Source organism: Miniopterus natalensis, chromosome 10, assembly GCF_054644295.1.
Source record: "Miniopterus natalensis isolate mMinNat1 chromosome 10, mMinNat1.hap1, whole genome shotgun sequence".
Lineage (NCBI taxonomy): Eukaryota > Metazoa > Chordata > Mammalia > Chiroptera > Miniopteridae > Miniopterus > Miniopterus natalensis.
Window position 1 is genome coordinate 27,061,986 of NC_142090.1, and position 15,568 is coordinate 27,077,553.

At 35.1% G+C, this 15,568-nt stretch overlaps 1 protein-coding gene across 1 annotated transcript in view; it reads right to left on the reverse strand.

Moving 5' to 3' along the window:
• The window catches only part of CAPZA2 (capping actin protein of muscle Z-line subunit alpha 2), a 58,488-nt gene that overhangs the window by 19,739 nt on the left and 23,181 nt on the right, over window positions 1-15,568 (reverse strand). The window contains exons 2-3 of the mRNA XM_016201631.2: window positions 8,479-8,542; window positions 5,949-6,000 (exon numbers count right to left, since the gene is read on the reverse strand). Coding sequence (XP_016057117.1) covers window positions 5,949-6,000; window positions 8,479-8,542 — 116 coding nt within the window. The remainder of the gene's footprint in view (window positions 1-5,948; window positions 6,001-8,478; window positions 8,543-15,568) is intronic.

Sequence of the window (15,568 nt, forward strand, 5' to 3'; positions counted from 1 at the left end):
GGAAGCTTTTCAGATTACTCTAGATGGCAAGACATCCACTGAATTTTTAGTATTAGCTACTGAGTCTCCTCTAGAAAGGAATGTTTGGTTGACCAAAGCAATACTGATGAGTTAACAAGAGACTAGTAAATGTAAAACTAGCAAAGTAGAATTAAATTACCAGCTGTCAAATTCCTGACACTGCATGTTCAAAGATGGGGGTAAATATAGAAATGCATGAAAGAAGTATCTATTCACTTCTGATTTTCGTAATTCATTAAAACTCGAATTTTCTTGGGAAATTTGACAACACAGCCTCAACACAGCCAAGCACTTAATAATCCTTAAATGAATTTATCACAAAAGTATGTTTAAGATAAAACCCCCCAAAAAGTACAATCATGCACCGTGTAAGGATGTTTTGGTCAATGCTGAGGCATATATATGATGATGGTCCCATATTATAATGGAGCTGAAAATTTCCTATTGCCTAGTGAAGTCATAGCGCAAGTGCGGTAATGCTGGTGTAAAACAAACCTATTGCTCTCTACTCTTATAAAAGCATAACGTGTTTATGTAAAGTACAGTACATACTTTATAATGATAATAAACAACTGTTACTCATTTATGTACTTACGATTCTATATTTTTAATTATTTTACAGTGTACTCTTTCTACTTATAAAAAGTTTGCTGCAGCCCCAGCCAGTTTGGCTCAGTGGTTAGAATGTCGGCCCACAGACTGAGGGTCCAGGGTTTGATTCCGGCCAAGGGCATGTACCTCCAGTTGCAGGCTCCATCGCCAGCCCAGGCCGGAGTGCGTGTGGGAAGCAACCAACCGATGTGTCTCTCTCACACTGATGTTTCTCTCTTTCTCCCTCTCTCCCTTCTACTCTCTCTGAAAAGCAATGGAAAAAATATCCTCAGGTGAGAATTAAAAATAAAAAAATAAAAAAGTTTGCTGTAAAACTGTATGCCGTGTTATGCCAGCAGCCTCATACATCTCTTTTATCACGTCTCTTTATTGCATCATTTTCTCTTGTGCTTGATTTAGTCTTGTGTTGTTTTGTGTAATAACATGCTGTACAGGTTTGTAGCCTAGGAATAACAGGCTATACCATATAACCTAAGTGTGTAAGGAGGCTATATCACCTAGGATTTTTTCTCCCTCATCTGAGGATATTTTTTCCACTGCATTTCAGAGAGAGTGGAAGGGAGAGAGAGAGTGAGTCAGCGAGAGAAACATCGATGTGTAAGAGACTCATCAACTGGTTGCCTCCTGAATGTGCCCCAATCAGTGCTGCGGATCGAGCCTGCAATGAAATGCTCAAAGCAAGTTAAATAGGTGACAATTACATAGTACAGCCAGAAACTAATTAAGTACTCACTAACTTAGGAGTCAGAACATAAAGTATCTATATTTTGTTCAAAACCTGTTACTAGCTAATATGGGCCCCATTTACCTCATCTATAAAAAGAAGGGTTTGTACTAAATGACTTCCAAGGTCCCTTCCAGTTCAGAAAACTGACTCCTACTCATCATCCACTCACCCAACCCTTCACCTATGCACATATTAAGATGTAAAGCACTCTACTCAACACAGTGAAACAATGATTTCTCTGTCCTTGCAGTTTTGTAGCCCAATCTTATTATTTATTTATTTATTTATTTATTTATTTATTAATTATTTATTAATATATATATCTTTATTGATTTTAGAGAGAGGAAAGGAGACGGGGAGAGAGAGAGAAACATCAATGATGAGAGAGTCATTGATCAGCTGCCTCTTGCATGCCCCTGACTGGGGATCGAGCCCGCAACCTGGCCATGTGCCAGGGCCGAGAATCGAACCAGGATCTGGATCCTAGGTTGATGCTCAACCGCTGAGCCACACCAGGTCAGGCCCAATCATCCATATTTAAGTCACCTGCTCCTGTATTTAGATTTTTACACCCTTTACTATTAGTCATTCACCAATCACATTTTATACTTTTCACCCTCAGTTTAGCCACATCATTTCCCTTATTTACTATTCAAATCCTATTCATTATTTAAACTCAGATCAAAAACTAACTCTAAATAAAAATTAAAAATTTCTTCCTTTGGGGTCCAAAAACCTTTGTTATACCTCTATTATGACAATATCTTATTTCATTTGGTCTGATATTGAACATGTCTGATTCCATCTCATCATCACAGTGAAGTTTGGCATTCATGTCTGTTGAATAAAGGCTATTTCTGAATAAAGGATATTTCAAAGTGTGCTAGAATTGAGAATATCAATTTTTCAGTATGTTTAATTTTACTATAAAATATACTGAATTTGTGTCATTTAGTAAAGATGTCCAATTAGAACCACTCTTAAGAAATAATAGCCATGTTTTTTCCCCTTACAAAAAGGTAGAAAGAAAAAAATATTTAAAAGAGTTAAAGCAACAGGTTAAAGGTGGACGAAAGAAGGAAAAGTAGTACATATATGTGGGAAAGAGATGTACTTGTATAAAAGAAATTCAATATAAGAAAATGCAATCGAAGAAGAAACGAAACTATGGCTATCCAGTTATTCTGATGAAACTGCCACTAGGATATATTCTAAATGTTTTTACAATGCTTTCCAAGCTTATGTAGTTTTGGACACACTCAATGGTAGGTGATAAATTATCTTTCGAGGGTGAAGCCAGGTTTGGAGATATTTCAAAAGTAATTCTGAACCAAGTTTAGTGAACAACAATGGAGGTAACACTATTTTTTGCTTGAAAATTATTTCACAGAAAGGACACCATGAACCAGAGTAATATAATTCCAAAGTCAATCAATGAATTTAAGACAGTGATTTTTCACCAGTGGACTGCAAGAATTTTTAAAACATGCAATACCTGGTGTTTTAGTCAGGGGCACTCACCTTTTTTCCCTTAGGTTGTCAAATAAAAACAACAACAGCCACCAACACAATAATGGTCAACCAGTGTGAGTAAATCAAACCTATACCTTTTTTTTGGTCAGATCGGCAAAAAATATAATTTACGTGTGCCATGAGATGAAAATAGTTGAAAATTGCTGATTTAAAGTATATTTTTGCCACTTCACAGTTATCATCAGATGTCTACAAAATGAACTCAAATAAATATTTACTTTGAGAAATTCTGTACCAAGAATACTACTGAAGTCAACAAAAAGAATCAGTATTTTCTCAATCTGTTCAATGGGTTAATAATCATTTACTGAGAGGATAACCGCATGCAAGAAAAATCTAAAGTTTCTGCTGAAAGTTTTAATGTCTTTTTCCTTGGGTTTAGCTATAAACATCTTTTATCATCAGTTACTGATTGCCTCACAGATTCATTTTCTTAAAAAAAACCCACACACAAAAAAACCCAGAGCCCGGCTGGTATGGCTGAATGATTGAGCGTTGACCCACGAACCAAGAGGACACTGGTTCGATTCCTGGTCGCGGCACATGCCCGGGTTGTGAGCTTGATCCCCAGTAAGGGACGTGCAGGAGGCAGTTGATCGATGTTTATCTCATCGATGTTTCTGTCTATCCATATGCCTTCCTCTCTCTAAAAATCAATAAAAACATATTTAAAAAAAATCAAAATATCAGGCATTTCAATGTATATACTTGTGAAATGTGGACCACAACTGTCCCTGAAATTTGGCTCATAATAAAAGAAATGTAACTCACACTCAATTTCTTTTTAGAACTATAAGTTATTTAATGTAAATGTAAAAATAATCAACACATAAATACTTCTTTGGACAAATAGAATTCAATACTTTCATTATTTCTGAATTAAATATATGACTACTTCATACCACTTACATAATAATGAATATTTCTCTGACCTTCACTAAACCATATTCTGCCAGGGGAAAAAACTCTTGTTTCTCAAGAAATCAAGTTTCTCATTTGCTTAACTTAAAAACAAATAAACAAAAAAAACCTACTAATTTTTTTTTTTTTAAACCTACTAATTTTTGCACCTTCCTGAAACCACCACAAATTTATTTACATACAGAACTCAGATGAAAAGTTTACTTTGAAAGTTAATAAAATGCTGTACATTTCTTTACTTTCATAAGACTTTTGTCAACATGCTAGATGGTAATTTTACTTGAACATACACATAATTTAAGGTTTAAAAAACTAGGAGTAAGTGGCTTTCACTCAGAAGCTAATAACTAACGTCAAAGGTATAAAAGTAAACTGATTTCTATAAAGCATTTTTTAAAAAATACATCTTTATTGATTTCAGAGAGAGGAAGGGAGAGGGGGAGAAAAAGATAGAAACATCAATGATGAGAGAGTCGTCATTGATTGACTGCCTCCTGCACGCCCCCGGCTGGGGATCGAGCCTGCAACCCGGGCATGTGCTCTGACTGGGAATCAAACCGTGATCTCCTGGATCCTAGGTCAATGCTCAAATGCTGAGCCATGCCCAGCCAAGCTATAAAGCATTTTAATATAATAATTAACAGGAGTGGAAGCAACCCAAGTTTCCATTGACAGATGAATAAATAAAATATGATATATATATTCAGTATCACAAAAGAAGGAAATTCTGACACATCCTACAACATGGATAATCCTTGAAGACATTATGTTAAGTAGAATGAACCAGTCACAAAAGGATAAATGCTGTATGATTCCACTTATATGAGGTTCCTAGAGAAGTCAAAATTCATAGAGACAAAAAATAGTGGTTTCTAGGGGATGGGGGTGGGGAGAATGAGAAATTATTGTTTAATGGGTCCAGAGTTTTGGTTTGGGATAATGAAAGATGTTCTGGAGATGGATGGTGGTAATGATTATACAACAATCAATGTGAATGTACTTAATGCCAGAGAACTGTACACCTAAAAGTGGTAAAAAGATAAATGTTATTGGTAGTTACAAAATACTCTCCGGCATGTAAAGTACAGAGAAAGAGAGAGAGAGAGAGAGAGAAACTTCAATGTAAGAGACACACATCAATCGATTACCTCTCCCATGCACTCAGACCAGGGCTGGGGATAGAGCCTGCAACTGAGGTATGTGTCTTTGGCCAGAATCAAACCCAGGACCCTTCAGTCCACGGGTCCACATTCTAATCACTGAGCTAAACTGGGTAGGGCCAATTTTATCATTTTCTAATGAGTAATGGGAATTGGTTAGCCTAAAATATGGTCTTCCGACCTTATTATGGAAGGTGGCTCTGGGGAACAGAATCAATCATTTCTTTGAAATCCTGATAGTGATGACACATCATGATTCTGGTCATTAGTTCAAAGATGATGTACTGGCATTTAGAATTGCCTAGTTCTCTGAATCACTCACAAATCAAGTAAATATAAGTAAAACTGTGTCAGGTACTATGTTAGGTATTTATAGATGAATAAAATCTCCTAAACCTCAAAATTCCTTATTAGGAACGAACATGTAACAAAAAATAAAACCTGCATGAAAATGAAAGCAGTCACAATTTTAAAAATCAAAGTTGTGCCCGGCCAGGCGTGGCTCAGAGGTAGAGCATTAACCTAGGATTCAGGAGATTGCGGCTCAATTCCCGGTCAGGAGTATGCAGGAGGCAGCTGAGCAATGATGACTGTCTCATCATTGATGAGTATCTCTCTCTCCCTCTCCCTTCCTCTCTCTGAAATCAATAAAGATATATTTAAATAAATAAATAAAAACCAAAATCAAAGTTTTAATTAAAAATAATTATATCCAACTTCTCAAAAGTCAAAAAATAGTATTGAGTATATTAAGCCACTGACAAACACATGAGTAGAGAATTTCATGTTATAATTGTGTCCTTATGTCTCTCTGTGATAAAAAATGTTTCTCTTCTAGCCTAGTACACATGCAGAATTATATATATTTGAATTTGATGTGCAAATATCTATTTCAGGAATTAGTGCTTAAAAACCACTTTAAAAACATTTTTCCAGGTCACTTTTGTAAGGTTAATATAATATATAATACTTACTGGGCTGCTCCTTCCCTGAGAAGATTATCATTATTAAGCAGTAACCGGACATCTGCAAAACAAATATTATGTTTTCTACATTACTATTTTTCTACACAATGAATAGGCGTTTTTTTTAACCCCCCCCCCCGCCTCCCCACAAGATGTAAGCAAGATCAAAATATCACTCTGATGGCCAAAATAAGCACAAAAACATATCATGGTATTAAAGATGGTGTGATAAGATCTGCAGAAGACTTAGTGCTATGCCTCTGCTTAAACAATACTATCATAAGTTTCAAATGAATCTGCTCTATAGAAAAGTGATTAAACAAGAAACAGCTTGTAAACAGAGTGCAGAAATAGGCATTTCTGTCCTGAGAGTATCTTTAAACAAAAGATTAATGTATTTAGTTTAATATGGTAACTGCTTTATTTGATTTAGTAATCTCAATTTGGTTATCAATTCTTAATTCTGTCCTAACTTTAGATTCAATTATTATGTAGATACTTGTCTATTAATCATTAAAATATAACTAAAAATAATACTTCTTATTGGAAAATCCAAGCACTATGTAAAGCATAAAGGAAAAAAAATCACAATTGCACCCAAAACAACCAAATTTCTTTCTACCCTTGTCTTATATACACATTTCAGTTCCTATGATGTTGGCTATTTTACATATTTACTATCATAAAGTATATATAACAATATATCCTAACTTTTTCATTAAATGAAAATAACACAAATAATCTAAGTTTAATATAATATGAAAAGCCTAGAGTTGCTATAAACAATGTAAAATTGGGCATCCATTAAAAATAATGTAGATATGTATTTATCAAAATGGAAATACATCAACATAATAAACAGGAAGGGTGAAACTCAACATGTACATAACTAGCATATTTATATAATGTTATGTGTGTATCTAAATTGAGAGATGTTGAAAGAATTTCATACTAACAGTGGAGAACTGAAGGGTAGAATTTTGTGTGATTTTTAAGGTTATTTTTTGTACTTTATGACTTAATAATTTTTACAAAAATAATAATTCTATTTCAAAAGGAAAAATACTTCCTATTTACATATCTCTTTTCAGTAGTAGGACTCGATTTAAAAAATAATTTCTTCTGCTAACTACTAAAATAATACTAATTTGATTTCTAAATTAACTGATTTTAAACAGATGCTTCTGCCTAAAAAACACATAGATATTAACAATTATAGTTATCCCTATCTCTAAAGCAAACTGGGAAGTTCTATTTAATATAATGCTTTCATCTTCAATATTTAAAACATAATCACTAACACAGTGACAATGCATGTTAGTATATCTTTTCCAGTTTATTTTTTAAATCCTCACCCAATGAAATGTTTATTGATTTTGAGAGAAAGGAAGGGAGAGTGAGAGTGAGAGAGAGATGTGTTACATCTATGTGAGAGAGAAACATCAATCAGTTGCCTCTTGCAACCTAAGGGAATAGAAGGCAATGGCCCTGATAAAGAGTCAGGTACTGCATGATTTAAAAATTCTTGCAGCACACTGGTTGAAAATCGCTGTCTTACACTATAAATAAAAATGACTGATTAAACTTAAAAAAAATTTTTTTATTCATCGACTTTTAGGGAGAAAGAGAAACATCAATTCGTTCCAGCTATTCATGCATTCATTGGTTTACTCTTTCTTATATATGCCCTGACTGGGGATCAAACCCAAAACCTTGGCTTATCGGGACAATGCTCTAACCATCTGAGCTACTGGGCCAGGGCGACTGATTAACTTCTTAATAAACATATTTAAATAGTTTACTGTGGGTTAGAATGTTTAAAATAAAATAAAAAAGCCATGTGTAAATTAATTTTAATTTAAGATATGGTGAAAGACAAATAAGAGAATGAACACATTTAAAGTGTTTGTAGTGGCTTATTCTTAAAACTGCTTAAGAAAAGTTTTGTAAAAAGATCATTACTGGCCATATTCCTGGTGATTGTTTCAGCCACATCATTCCTAGCACTAAAAAGATGCTATTTTAACAGTTTTTACAGCAACCAGGAGTTCCTGTAAATTTAACAGTTTAAAATTTTTATTTATAGGGAAATAATTATGAAAATGTTCGCCAGTATGAGATATAATTTAAATAAGAAATTGTTTTTACATGTGCTGTCATCTTCTAAGTGGTGAAACAATGTCCCTCCCAACTTCTTTTTGGCTGTTCATATTAATCCAGTATGTTTTTCTTTACAAGAAATACAAAAAGGAATTTCCCAATTCCAAAAAAATAGTTAAAATTAAAATGTTCTTGTCTTTTAAAATAATTTTTATTTTAAGGGTATTAATGTATTCAAACATAATGATCATATATATCATAAATACATTATATTCTAGTCATTACAAAATCCAGACTGACAAAAATTTTCACTGTAATGGAGAAAATACAAAGTTTTCTACATATTCCCCTTAGCTTAATTATTTTGGTTATGTCATTTACTCTTTATAAAAACAGTGCTTGATATATCAAGTTTTAGTGTTATGAATTAAATACTCACCATTAAACACCTCATTAAATTCTCCAGGAGGGGCATGAATGATGAATTTTGCTGCTATACGCACCTAAAATAGCAATAAAGATATAAATATCCCATTGCATAGGCCTCTATCAAAATAAAAAATGCAAAATTATACTGTTTTAAAATTCTATTGAAAATGCCTTAAGAAAATTTAAAGATACTTCTAAATTCAGTGATACTTCTTCACTCAGACACCTAAAGTTTATTACTGTTTTAATCATTTACTATATTATAAATCACAATGTGTAGGCTGAATGTAGATAAAATATGAGTGTTTATGATAATCTAACTTTACATCACAAAGAACTACAAAAAACAAACAAAGCCCAAGTTAGTAGAAAGAAGAAATAACAAAAATTAGAGCAGAGCCCGGCTGGGCGTCGCTCAACGGTTGAGCATCAACCTAGGATCCAGGTGACTGGGGTTCGATTCCTGGTCAGGACACACGCCCGGGTTGAGGGCTCAATCCCTGGTTGGGGGAGTGCAGGAGGCAGCAGATCAGTGACTCTCTCATCACTGATGTTTCTATCTCTCTCCCTCTCCTTTCCTCTGTCTGAAATCAATAAAGATATATTAAAAAAAAAAAAATTAGAGCAGAAATAAATGATACAAAGACAATAGAGAAAATCAATAAAACTAACAGTTATTTTTAAAAGATAAACAAAATTGACAAGACTTTTTGATTAGACTCACCAAGAAAAAAAAGAAAACTCAGATAAACAAAATCAGAAATGAAAGAGGAACTGTTACAAATGATACCACAGAAATACAAAGGAACATAAGAGACTACTATGAACAATTATAAGCCAAAAAATTGGACAATCTAGTAGAGATTGGTAATTTCTAAAAACACGTAACCTGTCAAGACAGAATCATAATGAAATAGAAAATCTGAACAGAGCAATTACAAGGATATTAAATCAGTAATCAAGAACTGCACAACAGACAAAAGTTAAGGACCAAACAGCGTCACTGGTGAATTCTACCGAATTTTCAAAGAATAATTAATACTAATCCTTCTTAAATGCTTCCAAAACAACAGAAGAGGAAACTCAAGCTTTTTCTTTTAAAATCCTTACCTGAGGATATTTTTTCCATTGCTTTTCCAGAGTGGAGGGGGGGGGGGGAGGAGAAGAGGGCGGAGGGAGACATCAATGTGAAAGAGACACATCAACTGGTTGCCTCCCACATGCGCCCCAAATGGGGATGGGGAGCAAACCCACAACCCAGGTACATGGCCTTGGCCGGGAATCGAATGCTTTAACCACTGAACCACACCGGCCAGGGCTCTTTCAAACTTAAACAGCCAGCATTATAAAACCAGACGACACCACAAGAAAAGAAAATTAGAGGCCAATATCCCTAATGAATATAGATGCAAAAATCCTCAACAAACTACCAGCAAACAGAATTCAACAATACATTAAAAGGATCATATACCATTATCAAGTGGGATTTATTCCAGTGATACAAGGATGGTTCAACATCTATAAATCAATGTGATACACCACATTAACAAAATGAAGGATAAACACCATATGATCATCTCAACAGATGCAAGAAAGGTATTTGATAAAAGCTCAACATCCATTTATGATAAAAAGTTTCAACAAAGCAGATATAGAGAGAACGTACCTCAATATAACAAAAGTAATATATGACAAGCCTACAGCTAACACCATACCAGAGGTGAAAAGATGAAAGCTTTTCCTCTAAAATCAGGAAAAAGACAAAAATGTCTACTCTTACCACTCTTGTTCAACACAGTATGGAAGTCCTAGCAACAGCAATCAGAAAAAAAGAAATAAAAGACACCCAAGTTGGAAATGAAGAAGTAAAAGTGTCACTATATGCAGATGACATATATAAAAAACACTAAAGGGCAAGAGAAAGGAAGGAGGAAATTAACAATTGGGACTGCATCAAAATAAAAAGCTTCTGCACATCAAAAGAAACCATCAACAAAACGAAAAGGAGCCCACTGAATGGGAGAACATATTTGCCAACGACACATCTGATAAAGGGTTAATATCCAAAATATATAAGGAACTCATACAACTTAACAAAAGGAAGACAATGCAATTAAAAAATGGGCAAAGGATATACACAGACACTTCTCCAAAGAGGACATACAGATAGCTAAGAGACGTATGAAAAAATGCTCAACGTCCCTAATCACCAGAGAGATGAAAATTACAACCACAATGAGGTATCACTTCACACCTGTCAGAATGTCTACCATCAACAAATTAACAAACTACAAGTGCTGGCCAGGGTGTGGAGAAAAGGGAACCCTAGTGCATTGCTGGTGGGAATGCAGACTGGTGCAGCCACTATGGAAAGCAGTATGGAGTTTCCTCAAAAGATTAAAAATGGACCTGCCACTGGACCCAGTGATCCCACTTCTGGGAATATATCCTAAGAAACCCGACAGGCCAATCACAAAAAACTTATGCACCCCTATGTTCGTAGCAGTGCAATTTACAATAGCTAAGATCTGGAAACAACCCAAGTGCCCATCAATAGATGAGTGGATAAAAAAGCTGTGGCACATTTACACCATGGAATACTATGCAGCTATAAAAAAGAAGGATCTTTTATCCTTTGGGACAGCATGGAGGGAACTAGAAAGTATTATGCTAAGTGAAATAAGCCAATCAGAGAAAGACAAATAACATATGATCTCACTTATATGCGGAATTTAATAAACAAAGTAAATTGATGAACAAAATGGATCCAGAGACACAGAAGCATGGAACAGACTGAGGGATCTCAGAGGGAAGGTGGGGAGGGGGAAATGGGCAAGGAGAGATTAATCAAAGAACTTACATGTTCATAAGCATAACCCATGGACACAGACACGGATCTGGGGAAGGCCTGGGGGTAGGGTGGATGTGGGGTGAAGAAGGGGGTAAAAAGGGGATATCTATAATATTTTCAACAATAAAGATAATTTGTTAAAAAATAAAATAAACACTATAGACTCCATAAAAAACAAAAAAAAACTTAGAATAAAGAAATTCCATAAAGTTGCATGATACAAAATCAGTACACAAAAATCAGATGCATTTCTATACACTAATAAACTATCAGAAAAAGAAATTAAGGGGGGAAAAAAACAATTTATAATAACAAAAATAATAAAATACTTAGGAATAAATTCAGCCAAGGAGCTAAAAGACCTGTATTTTGAAAACTACAAGACATTAACAAAACAAATTGAAAAATAAAGCAAGTAAGTGGAAAGAGATTCCATACTCATGGACAGGAAGATTCCATAATGTTGCATGTTTTTTTCCCAGTGGTTAATTGCAGTTTATTAAAAGGCACATTACAAACAGTTTCATAGCAAGTGTGCTAGTATATTGACTTAATCAGGAATCTGAGATATCTATTTTTTTTTAATGATTGTTACAATAGCTTTATTTATTTAATTTTTGTTTAAAATATTACAGATGTCCCTTTTTGTCATCAATGACCCATTCTACTCCATCTCATTCCCCTCCCCAGTCCCTCTCCCCACCATTGTCCATGTCCTTGGGTTGTGCATATATGTATATAAATTCTCTGGTTACTCTCTCCCCCTCCAACCACCCACCCTCCTCCATCCTTCTGACATTCGTCAGTCTGATCTATGTCATTGAATCTATTCTGTTCATCAGGTTATTAAGTTCTTTAGATTCCACATATAAGCGAGATCATGTGATGTTTGTCTTTCTCTGGTGGGCTTATTTTGCTTAGCATAATATTCTCCAGGTCCATCCATATTACCCCAAAGGGTAGAAGATCCTTCTTCTTTATAGCTGCGTAGTATTCCATGGTGTAAATGTCCCACAGCTTTTTTGTCCACTCATCTACTGATGGGCACTTGGGCTGTTTCCAGATCTTAGCTATTGTAAACTGTGCTGCTATGAACATAGGGGTACATATATTCTTTCTGATTAGTGTTTCAGGATTCTTAGGATATATTCTTAAAAGTGGGGTCACTGGGTCAAAAGGGAGCTCTGTTTTTAATTTTTTGAGGAACCTCCATACTGTTTTCCATAGTGGTTGCACCAGTCTGCATTCCCACGAGCAGTGTACTAGGGTTCCCCTTTCTCCACATCCCTGCCAGCACAAGTCATTTGTTGTTTTGTTGATGGTAGCCATTCTTACAGGTGTGAAGTGATACCTCATTGTTGTTTTAATTTGCATCTCTCTGATGATTAACGATGTTGAACATTTTCTCATATGTTTCTTGGCCATCTGTATGTACTCTATTCAGGTCCTTTGCCCATTTCTCAACAAACAAGTGCTGGAAAGGAAATGGAGAAAAGGGAACCCTTGTGCAATGCTGGTAAGAATGCAGATTGGTGGAGGGGTTCAATGGTTGGGCGGGGGGGAAGCGGGAAATCTGTAATACTTTCAACAATAAAAAAATAAATTAAATAAAGGAGGAAAAGAAATAGGAGTATTCATTAATTTTCCCTTACTGGGTAACACGAATGTTCACATATATCTTGCTTTAAAAAAACAAACATTGGAACTGCCATTTGACCCAGTGATCCCACTTCTGGGTATATGTCCTAAGAATACTGAAACACCAATCAGAAAGAATATATGCACCCCTGTGTTTACAGCAGCATTATTTACAATAGCCAAGATCTGAAAACAGCCCAAGTCCCGTCAAGACGAGTGCATAAAAAAGCTATGGTACACTTACACAATGGAATACTACATGGATGTAAAAAAAGAAGGAACTCTTAACCTTTGCGACAGTATGGATGGACCTGGAGATTATTATGCTAAGTGAAATAAGCCAGTCAGAGAAAGACAAATACCATATGATCTCACTAATATGTAGAATCTAACAAAATAAAGTGGTGAACAAAATGGAACCAGAAGCAGAGATATATTGGCTGGTGCCTGATGGGAGGGGGTTGGGGGGACTGGATAAAGGAAGGTGAAGGGGTTAGCTGAAGAATGTATATACATAGCCCATGCACACAGAAAATAGCGTGAGGAAAGTCAGTGGAGGGGTGTGGAGGCTGAGTGGGGTAGGCAAAGGAGTAAAAAATGGGGGACATTTGCAATAGTGCCAATAATAAAAAATTTAAATAAAATAAAATAAGAAATAGATAATCTGAAGTCCTACATCTATTGAAGAAACTGAATTTGTTGTTAAAAGTTTTCCAACAAATATAACTCCGGGTTTTCTTCTACCCAACATTTAAAGAAGTAGTAATACCAATTCTACACGAATTATTCCGGGAAACAGAAAGTAAACACCTTCCAACTCATTTTAAGGGAATAGCACTATCCCATACCAAAGACTAAAATATTACAAGAAACACAACTATAAAAATATGAACCAAGCACTTTAAAATGGAGTGGGAGCTGCCATCCCAGAGAAACTACCTTGTAGGAATTATGCCTCAAATCTTTGGAATGTTAAAATAAGAAAAAATAAGCTTTGGAGTGGGCCTAAAGCAACACTGTGTCCCAAAGAACTATTTGCAAAGATAACAAAAAAGCAGACGTTATGACTAGGATTGATGACTATGGAACTGAAAATTAAAAACAGTTTAGAATTAGCTTCCCTGTATTAGCTTAACTGCACCAAAATAAATGTCTTCCTTCTCGTACCCTTTCCCTTTCTAATAAATAAACCCTTGCCTTTTCTCATAAATAACTCCTAATTGCAACACTATTTGGGTTTCTGCCTGAATCAGTGCATCCCAATAGCTATTCTTTTTTTATCTCAAATAAATGCTTGTTGCTTCTCAGTCTGGACTTTTACTTTTCAGTTAGCACAACTCAAAGACCAAAATCTCTCATGAACATGGATGCAGAAATCCTTAATAAAATATTAGCAAATTGAATCCAGCAATATATGGAGAGGATAACAGTATAACCAAGTAGGGTTTATCCTGGAAATGGGCTTTTTCAATACTTAAAAATCAATGAAAGCAATTTATAATACCAACTATTAATGATGAAAAGCCACATATCATCTCAAAAGGATCAGAAAAATTACTTGATAATATTCAACATCCAATCATGATAAAAAAACCTCTTAGCAAACTAAGAAAAGAATGTCCTTAATCTGATAAAAGGTATTTATAAAAAGGCCTACAGCTAACATCATCCTTAATGGTCAAAGACTGAAGACTTTCCCCCTAAAAGCAGGAACAAGAAAAGAATGTCTGTTCTCACCACTCCTATTCAACATCACACTGAGGTCTTAGTGCAATAAGGTAAGAAAAAGAAAGAAAATGAATTTTATAAGTAAAATGAAACGTTTTATTTGCAGACCACAAGACTGTTCTCAATAAAAAAAAAAAATCCCAAGAAATCTTTTTAAAAAATCTATAAAACACTTAGGTGTAAATCTAACAAAATAGCCCAGCTGGTGTGGCTCAGCAGTTGAGCATCGACCTATGATCCAAGAAATCTTGGTTCAATTCCCGGTGAGGGCACATGAGCGGGTTGTGGGATTGATCCCCAGAAACATCACTGATGTTTCTATCTCTCTCTGAAATCAATAAAGACATATTAAAAAAAACAAAAAAATCTAACAAAATATGTGCAGGACTAGTATGCTGAAAACTACACAAAACACTGATGAAAGAAATCAAACAGGGATATGTTCATGAGTTGGAAGAGATTATCATGACGATATTTTTTCTTAAACTATTCTACAGAGTCAATGGAGGCCCAGTCAAAATCCCAGCAGAATTTTTTTGATATAGACCAAAAAGCTGGTTTGAACACTGATGCTTTCTACATTATTTTTCCATGTTTAAAGAATGTAACGAATGCAGATTTTGGCCATGTATTAATACCCCATCCACTCAAATGTAAGCAAAATAAAAAATAAAAACCACTCGAGCCAGGCCAACATGGCTCAACTGAGTTGCGGCATCGACCTGTGATCCAGGAGATCAAGGTTCGAGTCCTGGTCAGGGCACATGCTCGGGTTTCGGGCTTGATCCTCAGTAGGAGGCATGCAGGAAGCAGCTGATCAATGACTCTCTCTCATCACTGATGTCTCTTTCTCTCTCTCTCTCTTTCTCCCTTCCTCTCTCTG